Genomic DNA, 23,474 nt, shown 5'->3' with positions numbered 1-23,474 from the left:
CTTACTAACTTAACTCCTGCTTACTGAAAAGACAGAAAAAATGTAATGTCACGAAGCACGAATTATCAACAAGGAACATTTTTTATTTATGCATAGTTACATTTCAATCCTCCAAAAGAATACTTGAAACTAGCGATTGAGACCATAAACTCACGTTAACAATGTTTACTGAGGTAATAAATCAACCTGAGAAATCAGGTTATTTTCTCATAGACTTCTATACAATCGGATTTATTTTTGCAACCAGAGGAGTCGCCCTCTGATGGCCATTAGAGAGAATGCAAATTTACGGAACTTCCGCATTGACTTCACTTTTAAGAACCGGAGGTTGCAGCCTTACCTGTACATCATCAGCAAGACCAATACTTACCTTTTATGTAGATTCTGGTACATATTACCTTTCCTCTTGTGGGTGATCAGTGTGATGCAGGACATTTAGGTCTCTGATATACAAATACATTCTAAATCACTTGCTGGATAATGAAAATACAGCATATTATAATAACACTAAAAACATAACTAAACAGCCAAAATTCAAGAGATCAATATTTATAATGTTTAACTGTGTATTACTGTATACATATGTATGATATAAATCTAATTTAAATACAGTTAGTACACATACATAATATAGATTTTAAATATAATTTTAAATGATAAATAAATAAAACTGAAAAAGTGTCACTAAACACCTTTATTTCAAAAAATATTTTTCCTGATAAATATTTCCAGTGTCAGGCTGCAGAGGGTTGAGTACATTTTGTTGCACGACTTATAAAGTATTTTTATAATTAGGTATTGCTAAATTGCTACTTATGATTTGAAGACGTCTTCCAACACTGCTTGCAGCTGAAACTAACGGACAACACAGATGCTATTTGCACTTCTATTCAAATCTAAGTAGTGTACCTATATGTATTTCAAAGCCAGTTAAACAGCCAGTAAGGACGAGCACATGAGCTGCAATTCATTTACCAAACACATGCAGGTCTTTACTGTGTCCAGCCAGTAAGACTCCAAAACATCAAGTATTTGCAACATGGAGATGCCGTCCATACTCTTCTACTGATACATTACATTTTGGTTACAATGCTCAACATAGGTCGATGGAGGATACTCTGATATGCTGAATACTAACAGGTGAGATAATGTAATAAGCACAACAATCTGCTGTGTGGAAGCGTGGATTAAAGACACATCCAACAGGTAAAATCTTGTAAGTGAACAGGGCGTTAATCAAAACACATCTGTACACATCTGCTTCGCACAAAATTAACTGAATTAGAATGTTGGTGTTGCAACACTTCAAGAAGAGTGTGTATGGATCACGGAGTGCATAATTTGGCGTTCCAATCCCAGATGGGACAAAAAATAAAAAAGAAGAAGAAAAATTGATGCTGCATAACTGCACATATTCATCTTCCTCTTCATTAAACATAACTCGACCACCAAGACTTTATGAGATTCTGGGGTGTCTGCTGGCCTTAAGCAGAGATGAGGCGAAAGCTAGAGAGGTCTGTTAACCTCACTGCTATCCAACTACAAACTCCCAGATTTTTGTTATTTTCAAACTCGTGGTCTTCAGCCACAGTTGACGCTGATTCACGTGACATCACGTCATTGCTTGCCTTAAGCAGAAGCAGCAAATGGAGTGAGTGCATTAGCAGAGTGATAGGGAAAAGTTATTATGCTAGTCTACAGGCAGCTGCAGCAGCAGAGGTTCCCCCTCTTTTATCCTTTGTAATATTTACATCATGTGAGGCTGGACTGTTTTTAAAACTGTACATGCTGATAAATGTAGACCTGTAGAGGTGAGCACATCATTTCATGTTATTTTTTGCTGATGTACTACCTAACTATTTACTAGTTTAATGATAATGTACCAGGCGCTGAACTTTCTGAGCCATATTTATCTACTTTATAATTCCTGTTACAAAGCTTTCTTACTGTCAACACATGGTATAACTTAAACAAATGTTGGAGATCTTTAACATATTCGGTGACAAGAAGTTCTTCTCCTTAGATTTTTATTGCAAAGCCTCAAGTAAGCTAAGCAGTCTGCCCTGCACTGGCCACCTGAACTATCTTTAGCCCCTGCTGGCAAGTGAATGGAAGTGCTGGACTTATCTTCACTGCTGTCATCGGGGCAGTCAGTATTTTTAGGGGACAGCAGCAGCTGCAAAAGCATTTAACGGTATTCAACGAACAATGACACTTGGGGTGTCTAAGGCCTGAACGACACAGAGATTGGGGGAACACTCTGACGTTGTTAAACGGGAAGCTGGGCTGGATACTGAAGTTCTGTTTTCTGTTCCTCCTACTGGACAAAAGCCTACAGAGATGTACTGGAGCAGAACGTGGGACCTTTGAGGAGAGCATGTGTCTGAATCTGAAGTCAACTTGGGACATTACTCAGCCTTCAGGAGACGGGTGGCATTGCTTCTTACCTCGACGAGAGATTGCAATTGCGGAATGTATGTTGACGGTCGTTCCCGGCGACTGAAGCGAGGTAGGTCATGTGAGGGGTACACAGCACAGCTTCACAAGGGGCAGAGGTCATTCCAATTAAATCAGAGCAGTAAACACAGGGGTTAATCTCCTCTCTTTAAACCTCCAGAGGGAATATTGAAGAAACTTCCATGGCAATGTCCAGACTGTATTAATAAATCATCTTGAAACATGAAAATGTTTTTATGTAATGTATGTTAACACCCAATTATATTAAATAATATAATGAAGTGTTGTGCAAAATTAACATTAACATTTATTCTAATTTTAAGTACAAAATCATGTAAATATTATGTTAAACTTTCTCTTTTACATGTATTCAAATATAATTAAATTTTACCTACAATGTTAAGGGATAGCTGAAAAATAAACTATAATCAGATATATCTTTTTTTAGTCAGCATGCCTCTCAGATAAGGATTAATGATCCTTTGAGACTCTTGAAGAATACAAAACAGTATTGTTCAGTTTTGGCTATGGGTTGGGTTTTAGTGTTTGAATACTTTATCATAAATATTATCATGAATATATTGTTATCAAATGTTTCAGTAAAAGCTATCCTTTAAAAGGGAATCCTAAAAACACAACAGTCTGTGTGAGCAACCCCAAAACACATAAACTAAATATATTATTTAAAAATCAGAGGCTCCCCAATGAAAATAGTAGGAAAAGAATGAGATTGCACAATTGGTCCAAAGGGGAGCATAATTTGCATTAGGAGAGAAACTGTTGTATAAACAAAATTCTAGGATTGCCTAACTGATATTCATTTACACTCAGAGCTGCCAACAAAACGTGTGATGGCAGCTCTGGTAGGGAAGTCTTTTTAAATGTCACTGTTACAATACTTTAGCAAAAATGTAACAGTGACATATTCTCAGCATAGTTTAACTGCTTGGTCTCTTGGGTGGGCAGCCTGTGATTTTGGCCTGTTTGTGTGAGCACGAGGGTTTCAGAACCTTCTTTGTGATACCTGACACACACTCCCTCGCAGGTCTTTATTTAGGGCGCACTATATTAAGCACTTTCCCATTGAAATACAGCACCAGCTGTACTGGCTATGTGTTGTGGCTGCTGTTGCAATAGGACCAGGCTGTCCCCCTCTCTCACTGCTAGCCTGGGTTTTCTCTCATGCAGACAGATCTAATTCAATTAGCCCTAATAATCATACCATCCGTTTGAGCTGACAAGCATGCACACAAAGGAGGCTGAGGCTGTGAGTTGTCCATTCCAAAATATGACGGTTCACCAACCTATAACAGGAAGGCTAAAAAGTATAACTTCATAACATATAAAGTCATCTTATATAATGATCTGGCTAAAATGTTTAATTAATTTTGCAATATTATCTAAATCTCACAAGCGGTTTGATATTAAAGTAATTTGTTTCCTTTTTAGAAATTTGCTGTGCAGAAGTTGGACCATCTTCCCCCAGTGAATAACTGCTACTTATTAATCTCCTGGACTGCTCAAAGTGAAGTGAGGCTGACACCAAATCAGAAATGGATGTGTTTGGTGGTGCACCACGTTTCTTGGCATATCCAAGACCTGTGGTGGTGCAAAGTGGAACTGATGCAGTCCTAAAGTGTCAAATTGGTGGTGATCCAAGGCCTGCAGTTATCTGGGAGCGAAACAATGAAAAGATTGACCCACAGGGACGATACAGGGTCTTTGAGGATGGAAACGTTTACAATCTCATCATTTCGGCTGTGACCACAGAGGATAGTGGCCAATACATATGCAAAGCAAAGAACAGCATTGGGGAAACATACGCAGCGGCCACACTGAACGTGGAAGGCGAAGCACAAGAGATGGAGTTACGGGAGGAAAATAAGCCACGGTTCCTCATCAAGCCCCTCTCCACTCGCGCCGGTCGTGGGGATGATGCGGTCTTCTCTTGTAAGCTCTGGGGAAACCCACGACCGGAGGTCATCTGGGAAAAGGACGGCAGGAAACTCAATGAAATATTCGAAAGCACGCACTTCAGTGTGGGCTTCCAGGACGGTGGATGGTTCCAGCTCAAGATCTTTAAGACTCGTGCTCCAGATGGTGGTGTGTATACATGCAAAGCTAGGAATGAGTTTGGGGAAGCGTTGGCAGGAGCTGTGTTGCTGGTTGATGCAGGCCCAGGACATGAGGACGAGGCAAACCGCAATGGCTACACGAATGGCCAGTGGAAAGCCCACCAGGGAAAACAGAGGAGTGGTAGGCAAGTGCCAAACCGGCTCAAAGACGACTCCATGACCAAGTCTACTAAAGTGAAAATGTTCGCAGTGACAGAGGGCAAACATGCCAAATTCCGCTGCTTTGTGACTGGGAAACCCAAACCAGAAATCATTTGGAGGAAAGATGGCAGGCTGATACTGTCTGGAAGGCGTTACTTGTTATATGAGGACAGAGAAGGATACTTTACACTTAAAGTTCTGTACTGTAAGCAAAAGGATAATGGAGTTTATGTTTGTGCTGCGTGCAATACTGCCGGACAAACCCTCAGTGCCGTACACCTCTCCGTAAAGGGTAAGTATAGATAATTTTCAGTGGCTTCAGTTTTCATTTTGTAAAAATGGGAAGAAGTGTAGGTACACTTTAGAGAGTCAAGGCAGACACAGTTCTTTTTGCAGCGAGTAAAGGAGTGAGTGAGGGTGTGGTGTGTTCTTGGCTCAGATTTCTAACCATTTGATTCTAGGATGATCTCATTGAGATATCTCCAAAGAGGTACTCTGAGATCATATATTGAGGTAGGGCCAGACTGGGATCATAAAAATAAACTTAAAAATGTTGTATGACGGTGTCGGGAAATTTTACAAACATCTAAACATTAAGGATATATTGTATTGAGTATTAGTACAAAAAACTAATATAGTTAATATTAAGTATTGTTCCAATCTTTTCTATTTTCCAAAATCCTAGTTTGATAACCAAAGTATATACCAGAGTGGTAGAATAAAGAGTATTATCTCAGTAGATAGAAAATAGTTACGGAAGTGATCAGTGCTTTTTCAGCTCACACTGTACAATAGCACACTAATGCTAAATTGTATGACGCATGTTGCTGCTTACAAATGCCTTCTTAAGCAACTCTATGACGTAAATGTCAAGTATATGGCTTTGTATCATGGCCAGGTCAGCAGGCTAGTGAGCTGCAAATATAATCAGTGATCCAATGATTTGTTACCAGATGCATTAAAATAAATTCAATCCTGGTCCACTGGAGGTTTAATGAAATGTAATAATGATCAGAAATTCAATCCGAGAGATATCTGAACAGGCAAAGTTCATCAGCTTGAGGTGGTTTCCAACAGCAACATGATGTCTGCAAAGTCACTTAGCTTGTGAGAGGTCTATGGGGGCGTCCATGTGATCGAAGTCTTGGGAAGGAGATCATATTTCTCACATGGCCCAGAGAAGTCCAAACTCAAGGTACCGACAGACAGCAATGTACTGTGTCAGTCAGGTAAAGACAGAAACATTGAGGTGGGATTGATGGTAAAGGGTGATTTGAATGGAAAATGGTGAATGTATTTCATCAGTTGTCTGTGTGTTTAAATGGATTCAGTAAGATTAGGAAATGAAGAGCTTTGCAAGGACTACTAAATACGGTCCGCATTCCTTTGTTTACAACTGTCTGGTACTGCCTGATGGTGTCAGTTACACACACTTTATTTCCTATCCAACGCCCTGATGTGTAAATGAGCCTTCCATTCCTCAACTATATGGGCCACTTGTCTAATGATTTTGCTCATCTTGTTTGCTTCACTAGAACTTACTGCCAATTATAATTCAATTTACACCGTTTAATACAAGGACATCTATGATGAGCTGTGCAAGTTTTCTCAGGGTCGACTTGCCGGAAGTATTTATTTGATAAAGTAACTTAGTTAATGGAAACATTCTTCAGTTAGATTTGAACTTAATTCATTTTTAATCAGGAGACATCATAATGGCTTAGTTGATAAACTGGTGTGCTTCCTCCTCTTTGGTGCCAGAACCGCCTGTGCGGTTCAAGCAGCCCCTCATTGATCTAGAAGTGTGGGAGCAAGATTTGGCTGTTCTCGAGTGTGAAGTTCCAGAGGACTCTGTTCCCATCACATGGTATCTGGAGGACAGACGACTGCAGCCAGGGGCCAAATATGGAATGGAGGAGTGGGGAACAAAACGGCGACTAACTATCCGTGACATCGGAGTTGACGATGATGGGATTTACCTCTGCGAGATGCCCGACGGGGGCAGAAGCATTGCAGAGGTAGCTGTGAAAGGTAAATCAGGATGATATAATCAAATAACTGTAGTACATTTACTATGTATTTGAGTTTTATTGAACACCTATGAGGTCATACAAATACAACAGGACTCTTTACATAAAAAGAGTTTAAATATGTGTTTGGGAGAATCAAAACCAAAGTTGATTTAACTTAAACTGTAACAACCTTAACCCTTAATTAGCTTTCAATCTGTCATTTTAAAACGCATGCTGTATGACTGACAAAAGTTATAGAATTTCATTCCTATACTCTCCTCCTTTGAGCTAGTTTGGCACTGAGAGACAAGGCAATATGGATATGTATTTTTAATGGAATTTTAACGGCAGTAAACATAAAGTCTGATGTCTCAATTTTTCAACTTTGTCAGGTAATTTGCCTTATGGAAAGCTCTCTTTGTGTGGTGTTACATTTCATCTATGTTTTTTGTACCGTTGACGATTGGGAAACACTATATAATATTACTAGTTCCTTTATGAGACTGTCACTCCAAGAAAAAACGACAGCATCGGTTGTTCAGGAAATGCCCAAAACAACAAATGTGTATGTTTAAATTAGAAAGCGCTGTAGCAGAGTTCAAGAGGTGGAAGTGGTTACCAGTCAGAAAAACATTGGACTTTACCATGGGAGACCGTTCGCTTTGCATTTCCTACCGACAGTCAACCGGGTTTCTTTAAACCATGACCACAATCATTCCCTGACTAAGTAGTTATTTAACCATGATGTTGAAGGTCCTCTAACCTTTACAATGTAGTAATTTAACTGATAATTAAACCTAATTAATCCTGACCAAACTTTTACCATAGTAGTATCAGATCAGAAAAGGATTATTTTTTTACAACGTTGATTTGTATTGATTTTGGAGGCAAATTGCAAATGTTGTTTGTAAGGTCAACATTTCCATTAGATAATCAAAATCATCATCCTCTTAATGTGCAAAGAAGTCACTAACTTTCAAAGTGTTTCCTTGCAGGGACAATTTTGCGGAAGCTTCCAAGAAAAGTGGATGTATTGGAAGGGGAAAATGCAGCCTTTTGTGTTGAAGTGGAAAAAGAAGAAATGGACATACATTGGTACAGAGATGCCGTAGAGCTGCGTGAAACGCATCAGACTATCCTTAAGTCCTTTGGTCGAACTCACATCCTGGTTTTCGTCAACACAATGCCCCTAGACTCTGGCCTTGTGACTTTCCTTGTAGGCAGATCTAAGACTTCGTCTCAGCTAAGAGTGAAAGGTAAGGTGTATTATCTAAAGATTATAGAATTACATTACATTACATTACATTACATTACAGTCATTTAGCAGACGCTTTTATCCAAAGCGACTTACAATCAGTAGTATATTACATATCATTCACCCATTCACACACTGATGACAGGCTACCATGCAAGGTGCCACCATCAGACTCTAACTAACATTCATGCAACATCCAGTCCACACCGATGGCAAGCCTTCGGGAGCAACTTTTAGGTTAAGTGTCTTGCCCAAGGACACATCGACTGCCGAAGCCGGGTATCGAACCACCGACCCTCTGATTGGAGAACTACCTTGATTACAAATACAAAATTTGCACAAAGTGTCAGATAGCTACTTCTGGAATTGATCAACATGGATCATTAAATTCGAATTCAAAGAGACATTGATGCACAATGTGTTCCTCTTGTTACAGCGGCTAGACATTGTCCTCCCAGTTGTCCAGTGGGTGTGCAGATCAACACAGAGCGTGCTAATGCAGCTCTTCTCTCATGGGTTCCTGCTCAGGACACAAGAAAGAACCCTCCATCTGGATATGTGCTTGAGCGACAGGAAGTGGGTACAGGCTCACAGGAATGGCTACAGTGCCTGACCACTGACTCTGCAACCTCTGTGGAGATCCTTGGTGACAGCGTGCCATGTGAAGCAGATTATCGATTTCGCATTTGCAGTGTAAACAAATATGGAAAGAGCAACAATGTTGAGTTCCCTAAAGCTGTTCATTTGGGTAAGTTTCTTTTTTTGTTCCTGATTAATGGGATCACTACATGGTTGAGGATATTGCTTGCTAAATCATAATATAATCTGATTCTCTTTTCCAGTTCCAGTTGCCAGAATACAAGCTCCCTTACAGGATGCCTTGGTGCCCGAGGGGCAAGACGCCCTCTTCTCCATCGAGCTCTCTGCTTCAGTTATCGGTACATGGTTTTTAAGTGGTATTCAGCTTCAGGAAGATGAGCGTTATTCAATGCGCAGGTCACGAACACATCAATCTCTTCGCATTCGAGGAGTTTGTGAAACAGATAATGGAGCCGAGATCACGTTTATTGCCTATGGCATCCGTGATTCTGCCGCACTGTACATTCAAGGTGTGTATGGATCACTGTCATAATTTGCTTGATCATGTGTCTTGTTAGGCCTAAGATGTATGGTGTTTTTTATTTGTCCATTTTATTTCAACTGGAATTAGGACAAATGTACCAACATTGTTTGGCACCAACAATGCAAGATGACATTAATATATTGTATCCCTCTGTTCACTAACCTGGATGTAATGTCTCAATTTTTTAAAAAGTTTTCATTGTTTTTCTAAAATTTGCAGCTCCTCTTGTCAAGTTTTCACCCATGTCAGAAATGGATCGAAATAAATTTGTAGAAGTTGGGAACCCCATTGTGCTCTACTGTGAGCTCTCAGACCCTGCAGCTCCAGTGCACTGGTACAAGAATGGGGTGGAGTTACAAACCCTGGAGGGTCTGCATATCCAATCAGAGGGCACCATGAGAAGAATTGTCATCCAATCAGCAGAGTTCTCACACTCTGGAGTGTATTGCTGTGATGCCATTGATGACGTCATCAGGTTCAATGTGGAAGTAGAGGGTGAGTGGTGTGAGTTTCTTATAATGTTGATGTCTTTCACTAACCACCTTATAGCAACTTTCAACCCCTTTTTTTCTTTTCTTACCTAAAAATGCATTAAGTCTGACTAATAGAAATGTATTAGATTTACAACTTAACAATCAATTCAAATATCTAAATATCCATAGCCCCACCCGTGAGGTTTTCAGCAATTCCAGATGCTGAGAGGAACAAAACCATCGAAACTGGCAACCCCATTGTTTTATGCTGCGAGCTCTCAGATCCCTCTGCCCAGGTGCACTGGTACAAAGATGGGTCAAAGCTTCATCTTCAAACTGGAGTAGATATTCTAACTGTTGGCTTGGTGAGAAAACTGATTGTCCATTCAGCAGAATGTTTCCACTCTGGGTTATACTGCTGCAAGACAAAGGGTGACACCATCACGTTCAGTGTGGACATCAAAGGTGATTTGTTTTACCTTAAGCGATGTGAAACATTAACAAGCTCTTCCTTAGCAAAGCAACTAACTCTGATGACTATTTTGTATGTTGTCTGTTGCCTTTCTTCTTTGCACTCATAAGAAGTACAGCTAAGCTGTGACCCTTTCTTAGACTGCATTTCGGCATGTTAGCAATTTAGTTGTCAGTAAATAGATTTTGATAATCTTAAGGGCTGGCATGAGGTTGATCTAAGGTTGACATAAGATCTTAACATATCTATAGCTCCACCTGTGAAGTTCTCAGCAATTCCTGAAGAAATGAGGACCAGGTCGATTGAAGCAGGCTGCCCTATTGTACTCCAGTGTGTGGTGTCGGATCCTGAGGCCCACGTTTGCTGGTACAAGGATGATATGCAGCTCATTTCAAACTCTGGTTTAGAAATCCAATCAGAGGGCAACACAAAGACATTAGTTGTTCAGTCTGCAGAGCTGTGCCACTCTGGCGTGTACAGATGCAGCACTCAGGATGATACCATGGAGTTTCAAGTGGAGATCAAAGGTGACTTTACACTTTTTATCTTGTGCGTTAATATTATAACCCCATCCCCTCTTTATAGATGCCACTAATAATCCTGGCTTTTACTGTATGTAGTTTGACGTACTGTTTCATGCACATAACCTTAAAGCATTGTTAATGCCCAAGTTAATCATTAGTTGTAATCATTTGCTTTGCAACTGCTGTGCCCTGAATCAAACTTCCCCAAAGCCCTTTTAATTTTCTGCTCAGCGGTTATATTTTTGCAAGGTATCCATTTCCACAGTCTTGATTTTATTTAGCTTTCCTGAATTCCCAATGCTAGCTATGCCAGTGACGTACTCTATCTTTGACGTTGAGAGAACCAAGTCACTTGAAGCAGGCAAACCTTTGGAGCTGGAATGTGAGGTTGCAGACTCAACTGTGCCTGTCTGCTGGTATAAAGATGGTGTAAAGCTCTCCCTGCAGAGTGATTGGGATAGTGAGAGTTTTGGCACGTTGAGGAGACTCACTATCCCAGCTGCTGAGCTCTTGCACTCAGGGCTATACAGCTGTGAAACCTCTGATGACACATTTCGCTTCACTGTGGATATCAAAGGTGATTTTTATTTAAATGTGTTTATTCTTAGAGCAAACCCTAGAGCTTCCTGGTGACTAGACGCAACTAACAATTACAATATGCATATCTGTCTGTCTGTTTTCAAGTGGTGTTTTGTGTGAAGTTGTAACAGTTTATTAAATCAAGGTAAAAATAATCTCTATTGGCAAACTACAAAACTTAAAAAATATAATCGATTGGTTGCCAGTTTCAGAAAGCTGAATCTATAACCCCTTCCTTAATCAGAGCGTAAATTTGCACTGTTCAGTCCGCAATTATAATATGAATCATCATCTTTAGCTCCAACGCGACCGTTGTCGCCCTCACCAGAGGTGGTGGAGACGCAGTCACTTGAAGCAACCTACCCAACTGAGCCAACATGTGAAACCTCAGACCTTGCTTGCCATGTGTCACTGCAGAGGGATAAAGAACATGACTCTAATAAAGAGCCTAATTTGGAAATGGGAGGCATCAAGAAGACCCTTGTTATTGAACCAACTCACCCTTCAAACTCTGGAGCATACTATTGCGCGACAGCAGATGATGTTGCCCAATTAATAGTAAACAATCAAGGTGATTCTGAAAATGTCTTTCATTTAAGTGATGACTAACTGTATGTTTTTTGGTCTGTCTTCTTATTTGTTGTTGAAAAGCAGCGCTTATATATCTGAGAGTTTTGACAATATCTCTTTGAAGTCACTTTTTCTAACATCTAGAATAATGTACATGTAAATTATCCCCCCCCATGATTGTCTGTAGTGCCACCTCCGGCATTTCTGCTTGGTCCTGATGTTGAGAAGTCTGAGTCTGCTGAAACGGACTGCCAAATTGTTCAGCAATTTGAGATTTCAGATCCCATTGCCAAAGCCTGTTGGTACAAAGATGGAACCCAGATCTACCCAAAAATGGAAGCCGACTGTGAATCACAGGGCAGCAGCCAAACTGTGCCTTTCCAGTCACATGACTTGCCTGGGGATGGGAGGTTTGGCTGTGAAACATCTGGTGATGCACAGTTAAATGTGGATATGGAAGGTGGTGTTCCACATTGTACCTGCACAATTAAGAATCAAGTATTTAGTGACATACTTGAAGGTATCACCCAGCTCATTGTTTTCTCTTTGGCTTTGTCCAAACAGCAGAGCAGTGTCAATATGGTCACGAGATTGGCGAGATAGCTGATGCATCTGCCCAATACACAGTGGATGTCAAAGGTGATTTGACATATTTCAACATCAATCATCCATCTTAACCCAGCACATAAATGCCACTAACAATAGTGGTGTATTGTACTGTTAGCTCCATCATCTGAGGCATCTGCATCTTTTTTTCATTTAGAAGTTGCTTTTTGTCATATTGAATCCTGGTCTCATGTAATTTCCTGCAGTGTTTGGCTCTTACTCAAAATGTGTTGGTGTTAAGTAGCTGAGTAGCTGCTCCTCATACTAACATACATGTTGTGTTTGTCAATTAATTCTTCATTTTAACAGCCATCTTTGCTTGTAACAAGCAGCTTACCACTCTTAAGTCCATCTTATGTCTTATTCATCACCAGATCCTCTCATTCACATTGCTGCCCTGAACCTCTCACCGTTGCAATGACAACGAACTCTAATCAAGGAGAAGAAAATTGATGTACTTTTTAGGTGTTAGTGAACATTCTGGTGGTATAACAATATTAGGAGTCAGTTGAAGGGGGAAATATAGGAGCTCAATCTCAGACCAAACCTGGTCGATCTTCTTGCTTGTCTTTGCAATGAATTATCCCATAACTCCATGCTAACCCACACTGATGTAAAATTCTGTTATGAGAAGAAGTATTGAAACCATCAACCACTGAAAACCTTTCTCTGTGTACATCACAATGCTTATAGCTGCATCGCCAAGGCTCTCTTCTGACCAAGAAAAGAAGTCCACTGAAGAGGCCTATCCTGTTGAAGTTGACTGCATGTCCTCAAAATGCAATTCTGGCACCTTCTGTTGCAGAAGAGGAGATACACAGACAGATGAACATTCCAGGCGTATGCCAACATCTCAGTCAACATATGAATATATGACTGACAGGATTTCAACTAAACAGCCAAAGGAGATCTCTGACAATCAACAAACAACAAATACCCAATCTCCAGTTTACAGTAACTCTGTAAAGCCAACAATAATACAATCTGACACACACCATCACACTAATAAGCCAACAGAGTCACAAGGTGAGGAATTCATTTACTATCTTCAGCATGCAAAAGCCCCAACTGAGGGGCTTGATAATTCCTTGCAGACAGCTGTCCAGACAGATGAATTCTGTACTTTTCTTCAAACTGCAGCAGTTAAATCGGAGGAATCTGCTCTCAAGACTCTAATTGTTCAGTCAGAAGAGCTAAGAAGCTCACTACAGAGGCCAACTGTCCAGTCAGAGTTAGGTAATCCGCTACATACTTTAACTGCCCAGTCACAACACCTTGAGAACCACTTAGACAAGTTTTGTAACTCCTTTAAAACTGCATCACTGCAGTCACAGGACCCCCTTAAATCCTCACACACGGCAACTGTTCAATTAGACGAGTCATTTAAATCTGTACATACTGCAACTCTCCAATCAGAGGAGCCCTCTAAATCTTCACATACTACAACTCTCCAATCAGAGGAGCCCTCTAAATCTTCACATACTACAACTCTCCAATCAGAGGAGCCCTCTAAATCTTCACATACTACAACTCTCCAATCAGAGGAGCCCTCTAAATTCTCACATATTGCAACTGTCCAATCAGAGGAGCTCTGTAGCTCCATACAGATGACAGCTGTCCTGTCAAAGAAGCTTCTTGATTGCTTACAAACTGAAACTTTCCAATTAGAGGGGCCCTGTTACTCTTGCAGGACTACAACTGCCAAATCAGAGGACCCCTATACATTCTCACAAATGGCAACAATCAAATCAGGGGAGCCCCTTAAATCTTCACATACTGAGACTGTCCAATCGAAAGAGCTTTTTAAATCTTCTGTCGGATCAGAGGAGCTCTGCGGGTCCATACAGATGCCAGTTGCCCTGTCAGAGGAGCGCCTTGATTGCTTACAAATTGAAAACGTCCATTCAGAGGGGTCCTGTAACTCCTCATGGGCTGACCAATCAGTGGAGTTTGACAGAAACTTACAGACATCAACTACCTATTCGGAGAAGCTCAGTGACTTCCATAACACTGTTTACCCTCAATCATTGGACTCTAAAGACGTAGGAACGGTCCAACCAGGAAAAAACAACAACCTGCGACAGTCTGTGCATGAAAGATTGGATGACTTCTATCACACAGGACAGACTGTACCTCACCATGCAGAAGTGCTGTATCAGTCCAAGCAGGCCAAACCAGGCCACGCAGAGTGTCATCACACCATGAAGGCATCAGAAGACCAAGTAGACAGCACAGTTAACTCTGGGCAAAGATCGTCTACTCAGTGTGCAAAGCCTAACTATATCAAGCAGGCTTCTACTGTCCAATCAGAAGAGATCTATCTATCAAGGACATGTGACAGTCACTGGATTGACAGTGTCACTACAAATAAGGTGGCTGTTGAAGGTGATTTAAACGGTTAGCATTGTCAAGCAAAAAATGGAGGGGCACAATGTTGACATTGTGTAAAATGAAGAGATTGCTTATTGCAGTCCTTGACATTTTGACAATTTCTACATTTATTTACTTGATTTTGTTCATACTAAGACTACTTTAATAGCCAATGTTAAACTTTGAGCTTGGGTGGTCTGTGAGGAATATTAAAGATAGGGAAAAGAGTAAATACACTAGCTTCAAATCCTAACATGAATGCCTAGTTATCTCAAGTCTAACTAAATATACCTCTTGTTAGATTACTAATAACATGAAGACGTATCTTTTATTATTACCTATTTTAACTCTTAAGATTTATTGGCATGACTAATCTTGATTTGAGATTTTGCTCTTCTGTTTGAAAGATCAATTTTGTCCTAGTCAGTAATAGTGATGCAATTTTCTCTCGATGTTACCTCAACAATCCCCAGCTCCACCCGTGAGAATTACAACACTTTGTGAGGCTGAGAGGAACAAGTCTGTTGAAGTTGATGAACCAATAGTGCTGCGATGTGAAATATCAGATCCTAACGCTCAAGTCAATTGGTACAAGGATGGAATAAAACTACGTGAAGCAGCTGGGCAAGACATGCTGGCAGAGGGTTCCATAAGAACACTGGCTTTCCAGTCAGCGATGCTGTCTCATGCAGGGATTTACATCTGCAAGACAACTGATGAAACGATGCAGTTTCATGTGGACGTTAAAGGTGACAAATGCTCTTTTTATCTGCAAATACATTTTAGTCATGGACAAGTGCATCCAAACAATTTTGCTTTGCTTATGAAAAAAGTAACTTCTCATTGTATTACTCTGGATGAATACAATCGACCTCTTCAAAAAAACAGAACACCAGCATCAATTAAGACACTTCCACAGAGTTTAAAAGATAACATATTCATTAGCTCCCTCTAGCAGTATTTGGATGAACTGTAAATGTAGCATATATGTACAGACTAAAGGCCTGATCAGGCAGTGTTGGTTTTTCAGGTTGAAAAAGCCTTTTTGTTGCAGCTTGCTGTGTCTTTTTTGTTGATCGGCAACAGTATATTTAACTTTTCAGCACCAGGCTCAAAATCGCACACACCGTCAATGTCACTCTTAGCCGAGGCAGCAAATCTAACCGACGCAGGGTTAAGAACTATACCGTTTCCTTCTTCTTTTGTTGCCGGTAGATGTGGTAGGGCTTGATAGCTAGTTAGCTGTTGGACTGTGAGAGAGCTACAATATGTGAGAGGAAAGGAGAGGGCGATCGATATCTCATGTAGCAATAGTTTTGTGTAGGCTACAGTGAGTGAGAAAGGGAGGGGGCGCATTTTCCATTTTCCGTGAATCACATATGGTTGGTTGTTTAATCAGCCCCACTCCACAGGTGCACTGTTATGCCTGACCTACCTAGTCAAGACATTTTCGAAGTGGAAGCATCTATAGCAATGCGCATCTGTATGATCAGCCTCTAAGAGATCTTAGATACGTGCTTGCATTTCACAGTGTATGAGTGTATCACTTTATTACAATAAAAAGAAGCTTTGAGTTTCCTTATAAGTTGCAAAGATGGCAGAATATCTGCTCTCTTGCTCTAATCTATCTCTAAATCAAATTTCCCTTTAGATACAGTAAGTCCCTAATTAAAACCTACCAAGGTATGACATTCTTAATCAAGCTGATCATTTAGCTTGGTAAAACCTTACCTGGGATAATGGGGCTCCATCTGCTTCTCTTTTTTTATGTCCAAGAGTAGCTGGTAAGCTAGATCGCAAGGTCATTCATTTTGTAAAGAGATCAGCTCACACTCTCACCATGTTAAGTGCTTACTTACACTTTTACATTTAGCAATAAAGCTCCATAAGTCTGTTTCGGAAGGTTTTTAAGCGCTGTAAAAGTGTTGGTTTGTAGTTTATACTCAAAATAAGAGAGATGAGACCATGGCGTTCTATGGCGCATGATGGTGTCCGTGGATCAAACATGTCCATTTTTCTGTAAATACTGAATCAAAATTTATGATTAGGATAAAAGATTTGCATGCATTTATAATGGTTGACTGTGCTGCTAAAGCCTCTAGTTTCAGGATTGTGCTTTGCTTCCTTTGGTTAATAACAGTATCTGTTTTATTTACCAATTTCATTTCACATTCAATCCTGTAGCTCCACTTCTGAAGTTTTCAGCTTTATCTGAGGGTGACCAGAAAAAGACTGTCATGACGGGCTTTCCCATTGTTCTACAATGTGAGCTGTCTGATCCAAAGGGACAGGTCAGTTGGTACAAGGATGGAACAAAGCTCCTACCTCAAAACGGAGTAGACGTCCAGTCAGAGGGAAATTTGAGAAGCCTAATTGTCCCATCAGCAGAGCCGGCTCACAGTGGCGTGTATCGCTGTGACTCAAAGGATGACGACATACAGTTTGCTGTGGAAGTAAAAGGTGATGCTCAGAAACTCTGTAGCGCTTTCACTGTCTTGCATGGCCAATTTACTGTAACAGCAGGTGATTACGTCATTTTTTTCTAATCACCTAACAAGAAGTCTGCTATCATAATTTGATCAACATCTTTCAAAAAAAAGTAAAGCAAAAAGTTTCCTCTGAAACAGCTTAATTTGTTGTAAATTTTTTATCGCATGATTGGTTCTGTCAGTCTAAGGAAAAACAATTCCCCTTCACACATTATCATAACGCCCCTTGTTAATTAAGTGAAACTGGATACTAAAGGGCGTCCTCTATCAAAATAGCTTATTAAAAACTTGCAGCTTCACAATGCAACTTCTTATGCATGTCCAATATCTTAAGAAAGCTAACGTTTTATATGTCTTGCTCTTTTTCATTAAAGACACTAACTGAATACTTTATCATAAACGAATACTGTCACTTTCATGTTTGTATCTTACCAGTGTTTTTTGTCTGTGCTTTTTATCTCAGTGTTCAAGAACTGAATAACTGAAATTACAGAACTTGATTCTTGCCATTTTATCCTTTTGTATGAATTGTGGTTTTACTCATTGTCTTTGTTAAGCAGGTTATATCGTTTTGTCTTGAAATTCTTTTTAGTTTAATATACAGTAGGTTGTATATTGAATTACTTCAAGAAATGATATTTATGGAGTATATTAAGACACTCTTTTTGCAATATCTGAAACGTATAGCACTACCTGTGAAGTTCTCAGAGCTTCAAGAGACTGACAGGAGCAAGTCCGTCCAAGAAGGTTCTCCAATTGTCCTCAGCTGTGAACTCTCTCATGATCCTTCTGCTCATGTCGACTGGTACAAGGATGGGTTGAAACTCCTACCCCAAAACAATATGGAAATACAGTCAGATGGTCTTACAAGGACACTACTCATCAACTCAGCTGAAAACATACAAGGTGGCACCTATGAATGTTCAACATCAGATGACACCATCACATTTAAAGTGGAAGTGGAAGGTGATTTATTTCCATCCTTACCATCTTCTTATCATACATACCACGTCCATATTACTCTATGGTGTGAGTGGTGAACAAAAGTTGCTTTGTGTTGAATGTTCATTAGAACATTCAACTGTTTGGGCAGTGTGTTTTGTCCATTGTTGTGAATTCATCTCTTGTCTCTTTCCAAAACCCTTGTTATTCCCTTCTCTTAGGCCGATCGCCACAGATCATGCCAATCCCACTGTCTGAAAAATACAAGATGATTGCAATGGGTTGTCCAATTATCCTCCAGTGTGAGGTCTCAGACCCTGTGGCCCAGGTTTCCTGGTTTAAAGATGAGGTGGAGCTTTTTTGCAAAACTGGCCTTGATATGAAACGAGATGGCAGCCTGCGAAAATTAATGATCCATTCTGCTAAGGTCTCTGACTCTGGCCTCTACAGTTGTTGCCTCGCTGATGATGTCGTAACATACCATGTGGACATCGAAGGTGATTTTCTAGTTTTCAGTTTTAATTAGCCATTCCAGTTGTGATATGAACATTTGAGCATTTCCTTTGTTAACCTTAACTGTACAATTATTTTCCACAATTTCAGCAAGATTTAAGCTAGAAGTTTTTTGTTACACTCAGAGCTTCATACTGTGTATTGTATATACTATACAAAAAAAAACAAGATTGATGATGAACACAACTTGTTAAATGATGTTCTGACAGCTTAACAACAGATCTGCAAATCTTATAATACCCTCCAGCTTCTCCTGTGAGGTTTTCAGCACTTCCAGAGCTTGCAAGAAACAAATTTGTTGAAGCAGGCTGCCCAATTAAGCTGCAGTGTGAAGTCTCAGAGCCAACTGCCCAGGTCTATTGGCACAAGGATGGAGAACAGCTATTTCCAAAGAGTGAATATGAAATCCAAATCCATGCAAAAGAAAAACTGAGAGCATTGGTTATTACATCAGCAGAAGTCAGCCACTCTGGTGTGTACAGCTGTGAAGCCGCAGATGACGATATAGAATTCAAGGTGGATGTTGCAGGTGATCCAAGTATTTTGAGCTTTGTCAGAATTACTAACGTATTTCAGTGAATGCTTGGCTACTACCTATTTCATTTATTTTAGTCCGTAAATTCTGAGACAAGGTGCACTGCTAAGTATGTCATTTCAATATTTCTACATTTTTAAGCCGCTGCAGATATATAGATCAATGTCATTCTTGCCCTAACAAGCCAATTCTTAAAGGAACTTTTAGACTGGACTTTTTTAAGAGCATGGTGGTAAAACTGCATCTTAAAACTACACAAATCAGACATTATATTGACAATGGATATGTGTAATGTGAAAGGGGTTGCTCGGAGGATCAAACCTCTGATAAATAGACTGTACAGTATAAAACAAATAGAGCACAGCTTACAGTGTTTGCTATTTGCTTAGCATGTGAGACTGACAACGTTAGCAACTATGGTGAAACTAGAGGAGCATCAGCAGCTAAAAAGTCAGACATTTCCCTCAGGAGTTGGCTGAAACCAAAGTAGAGCTAAAGAATGAATCCAAGTGTTACATGGCATCGCAATCTGATCACTGGTTACTGCTCAATGAATTTAAATTCTTATAGCACCAGTTTGATTCTCAGCTGTTACAGAGGCTGAGAGGATCATATCTGTTGAAGCAGGCAGCCCGAACAATCTGCAGTGTGAGATCGCAGACCACACGAGCCAGACCTGCAGGTGTGAGGACGAAATAAAAGTCTCGCCAAAATTGGGAACATACGTGGATTCAGAGGGCAGTAAGAGGACACTGGCTATGACGTCTGCCACGTCTTCAAGCTCTGGAGTGTACACTTGTAAAACCAATGATGATTTAGATTTCAACGATTACTATCTGGAGGTGAAAGGTGATATGCTAAGCTTTTTCTTGGCAAGATGTTGTCATTGTGGAGGCTTACATCTTCATCATGACCTCTAATATACACGAAGGAAGCAAAACCTGATCATCATCATATTCATCATAGCTGATTTCCTTCATATTTGTCCTAATTTTGTCGCTTTTAATATATGTGCTTCCCATTTCATGGCATGTGTTTTGATGAGTCAACAGGTTTTTCCAACACACCTATGGTAACTGCTTTAAGTCAGTGCACTGCTTAAATTATTTGTTTAACTCAGCTTCAGAAGTGGATTAAAATTGATCATTATGATGTCTTTGAGGAGTTGTGATCTAGATAACTTGCAATCAGCATGTCTAAGCTGTGAAAACCTGACCTTACAGTCACTGCATGCATGATCATAAACAATAATTAGTATTTTCGAGCAAGAACGTACTTATTTTGTGTATTGTTTTCTGCAGCGCCACCGGTAACATTTGCGGATATCCCAGAGGAGGACCTTTTCAAGAGTGTTGTGGAACAAGAACAGTTTGTTCTGTCATGTGACGTATCAAGGGCTGATGGCATTGTCCAGTGGTACAAAGATGGAACTGAAATTCAACCATGCAATAATATCACAATGCAAGCAGAGGGCACCAAAAGGGATCTGACAGTAAATTCAACCCAACTGTCCGACACAGGCACATACACATGCCGTGCAGGAGGCAACATTCTCATGTACAAGGTTAACATACGAGGTAATACAATAGTTATGAAAATGATAAAAAAATATGTGACATAAAAACTGCTCAAAAATCACTCGAATCCACTCACAGAGAACAATGTCTAAATGTCATGTATTGTTCTTCCAAAGAACCTCCGGTGTTGATAGTCTACCCCAAGGAGGATGTCCACCTTGACCGTCATGTCCCTGAGGAAATAATTCTGAGCTGCGAATTGTCTCGTCCAAATGGTGTTGTCAGCTGGTACAAAGACGGTCAAAAGCTGCAAGAGAGTGAGAACATCAAGCTCAAGATTGAGGGCCCTTATCGACGACTGAAGATTATTTCTAGTGGAGTGGAAGATTCCGGAGAATACGTCTGTGATACAGCCGACGCTTCAATATTCTTTCACCTTAGTATTACAGGTAAAATCCCTGATACTACTACATGCAGAATATTGTACATACATATAGATATGTAGGTATCTCAGCAAACACCAAGGGCAAAAAGCACAATGAGTAGATTGTGTTATATAAGGCTTCAGTATGCTTCAAATAGTGTCATCTGAGAAAAGTGTATCTGCTCTAAATTGCCCAATTGAAGGTTGGTTAAAACGACTGCAGTCATAGAAAAGGATAAGACTCTATGAATTGTGCAAATGGGGATAACAACCAACCAACACATAATTGCGGACAGTATATCCTTAAGGGCATTTTTGTTTCAGATGTAGACAGAAAAACTAACAGAAGGGTGCTTGCTTGTTATTAGTTTTGGAAAGTTAAATCGTTCATCCAGGATCCAAGATGTGAAGTATGCAAAGTCAATCCTGCAGGCAATATATGCATCAACTTGACGCATAAAAAACAATGCTATTAAATCGTAGTATACATTAAACTATAGAGTGGTGACTAAACTGGGTGATAATGTCCCTTTCCAGAACCTCCGGTGCGGATTGTGTCCCCAAGTCAGTCCCAAATGGAGCTGTGCCAGCAGACCTCTGAGAGAATGGTACTGAGCTGTGAGATCTCAAGGCCCAATGCAGTGGTGCGCTGGTATCGAGACGGACTCGAAGTGGAGGAGAATGATAACCTTATCCTAGAGGTGGATGGGGTCTACAGAAGACTTATTATACCAGAAACTACTGTCAAAGATTCCGCCGAATATGTCTGTGATACCGCTGATGACTCCATGACATTCTTTGTAAACATAGCAGGTAAAGGAAACTGAGGAATGAAAAAAAAGTAGATCCTCTAATTTTTGTTGCTCTGTCAGTGTTAATCCATGTCTAACAACATTTTCTAAATGCACAGAGCCTCCTGTTCGTTTTGTACGTCCAAGGAAGATGACAGGAAGAGTAGACAAAGTGGCTGGGGAGACTCTGGTTCTAGACTGTGAGGTTTCAAGATCAAATGCCGAGGTGACCTGGAAGAAGAACGGGGAAGAAGTAGAAGACTCCAGAAATATCACCATCCTTGAGGATGGTGTCATGCGTCAATTAACTGTTCACTCACTAACAATGGAAGATGCTGGGCAATATATCTGCGATGCAAAGGATGATGTGATGGATTTCCATGTTAAAGTGCAAGGTAGGTTATTGTACTTAAAATATACAACTCCCGAAAGATGACATTCTCTCTTTCTCTAAAGATCCAGACTTTAATCCAGATCATTAACTTTTTTCAAATACTTAGAGAATAACTCCTGGGCACAAATAAAAAAAAATATCATCAGTACTTTGTACTATGGATTAAACAAAATATATATTTATTTGTCGAAAATGCATCCAAAGGATTTTCTGATCCAATAAAACTATGCTCTGGCTTGTTAATTTTCAGAGTTGCCTGTGAAGATTCTTGGAAAAACCGATGCAAAAACGGAAAAGCAGTTCTTAGCATCAGATGACATTATTTTAGTGTGTGAACTTTCAAGATCCAATGCCTCAGTCAGCTGGTACAAAGATAATCAGCTAATTGATGACACTGAGCGATACTGTAGCGAAGAGCAAGGGGTTTTCCGATCACTGGTTGTCCTAAATGCTGGGCTACAAGATTCTGGAGAGTACACCTGTGATGCAGTGGATGATAAGATGGTCTTCTACATTACCGTCAAAGGTAGTCATATTATTGGGCTATGTAAATGTTATCCTGCTTTCCTTCACTTAGAAGGATAATAATGCAATGTATTTTATGTTCAGAGCCTCAAGTACAGATCATTGGAAACTCAGGCCAACCGGAGCATCACATCCTGGTAGCAGGAGATGACCTTATTTTGGAGTGTGAGGTGTCTCGTCCAAACGCCATAGTTCAGTGGTTATGGAATGGCCAGATCTTGAAACCAGACACTCGTATAAAAGTTGACAGCTATGACGTTGTGAGGAAGCTTGTTCTCTCTGGACTTCGGCCCTCAGACTCTGGAAAATACATTTGTGATGCCATCGATGACAAATTGACAACAATTGTTGAGGTCCAAGGTAAGATTTAAATTACTTTGAAACATGTTTTCGATTCAATTTCTGTAGTTTCTGTTTGATTAACTTATTGTTCCATATTTGCACACAGAATTAACAAGTTACTTCTTTGCAAATCTCTCCCCCTCAGAACCCGAGGTCAAATTTGAAAATAAAAAAGAAAGTAATAACCTCTCAGCCTATGAAAATGAGAGTGTTACAATGTTTGCCATTGTGAACCAAGAAAGAGCCAACATCCGTTGGCTGAAAGAGGGCCAACTATTGAACGGG

At 40.1% G+C, this 23,474-nt stretch overlaps 1 protein-coding gene across 1 annotated transcript in view; it reads left to right on the top strand.

Annotated features, from left to right (window-relative positions):
- The first annotated feature begins 4,010 nt into the window (after positions 1 to 4,010).
- The window catches only part of obsl1b (obscurin like cytoskeletal adaptor 1b), a 31,592-nt gene continuing 12,128 nt past the window's right edge, over positions 4,011 to 23,474 (top strand). Inside the window, exons 1-12 of the mRNA XM_054615832.1 lie at positions 4,011 to 5,025; positions 6,495 to 6,764; positions 7,741 to 8,001; positions 8,437 to 8,748; positions 8,843 to 9,109; positions 9,343 to 9,618; positions 10,320 to 10,595; positions 20,890 to 21,162; positions 21,675 to 21,950; positions 22,048 to 22,323; positions 22,573 to 22,848; positions 22,932 to 23,207. Of these exons, the coding sequence (XP_054471807.1) occupies positions 4,011 to 5,025; positions 6,495 to 6,764; positions 7,741 to 8,001; positions 8,437 to 8,748; positions 8,843 to 9,109; positions 9,343 to 9,618; positions 10,320 to 10,595; positions 20,890 to 21,162; positions 21,675 to 21,950; positions 22,048 to 22,323; positions 22,573 to 22,848; positions 22,932 to 23,207 (4,054 nt within the window). The remainder of the gene's footprint in view (positions 5,026 to 6,494; positions 6,765 to 7,740; positions 8,002 to 8,436; positions 8,749 to 8,842; positions 9,110 to 9,342; positions 9,619 to 10,319; positions 10,596 to 20,889; positions 21,163 to 21,674; positions 21,951 to 22,047; positions 22,324 to 22,572; positions 22,849 to 22,931; positions 23,208 to 23,474) is intronic.

The sequence above is a fragment of the Anoplopoma fimbria genome, chromosome 16 (genome assembly GCF_027596085.1).
Source record: "Anoplopoma fimbria isolate UVic2021 breed Golden Eagle Sablefish chromosome 16, Afim_UVic_2022, whole genome shotgun sequence".
NCBI lineage: Eukaryota > Metazoa > Chordata > Actinopteri > Perciformes > Anoplopomatidae > Anoplopoma > Anoplopoma fimbria.
Note: the sequence above shows the minus strand (reverse complement) of the source record. Positions and strands in the feature narration are given on the sequence as shown.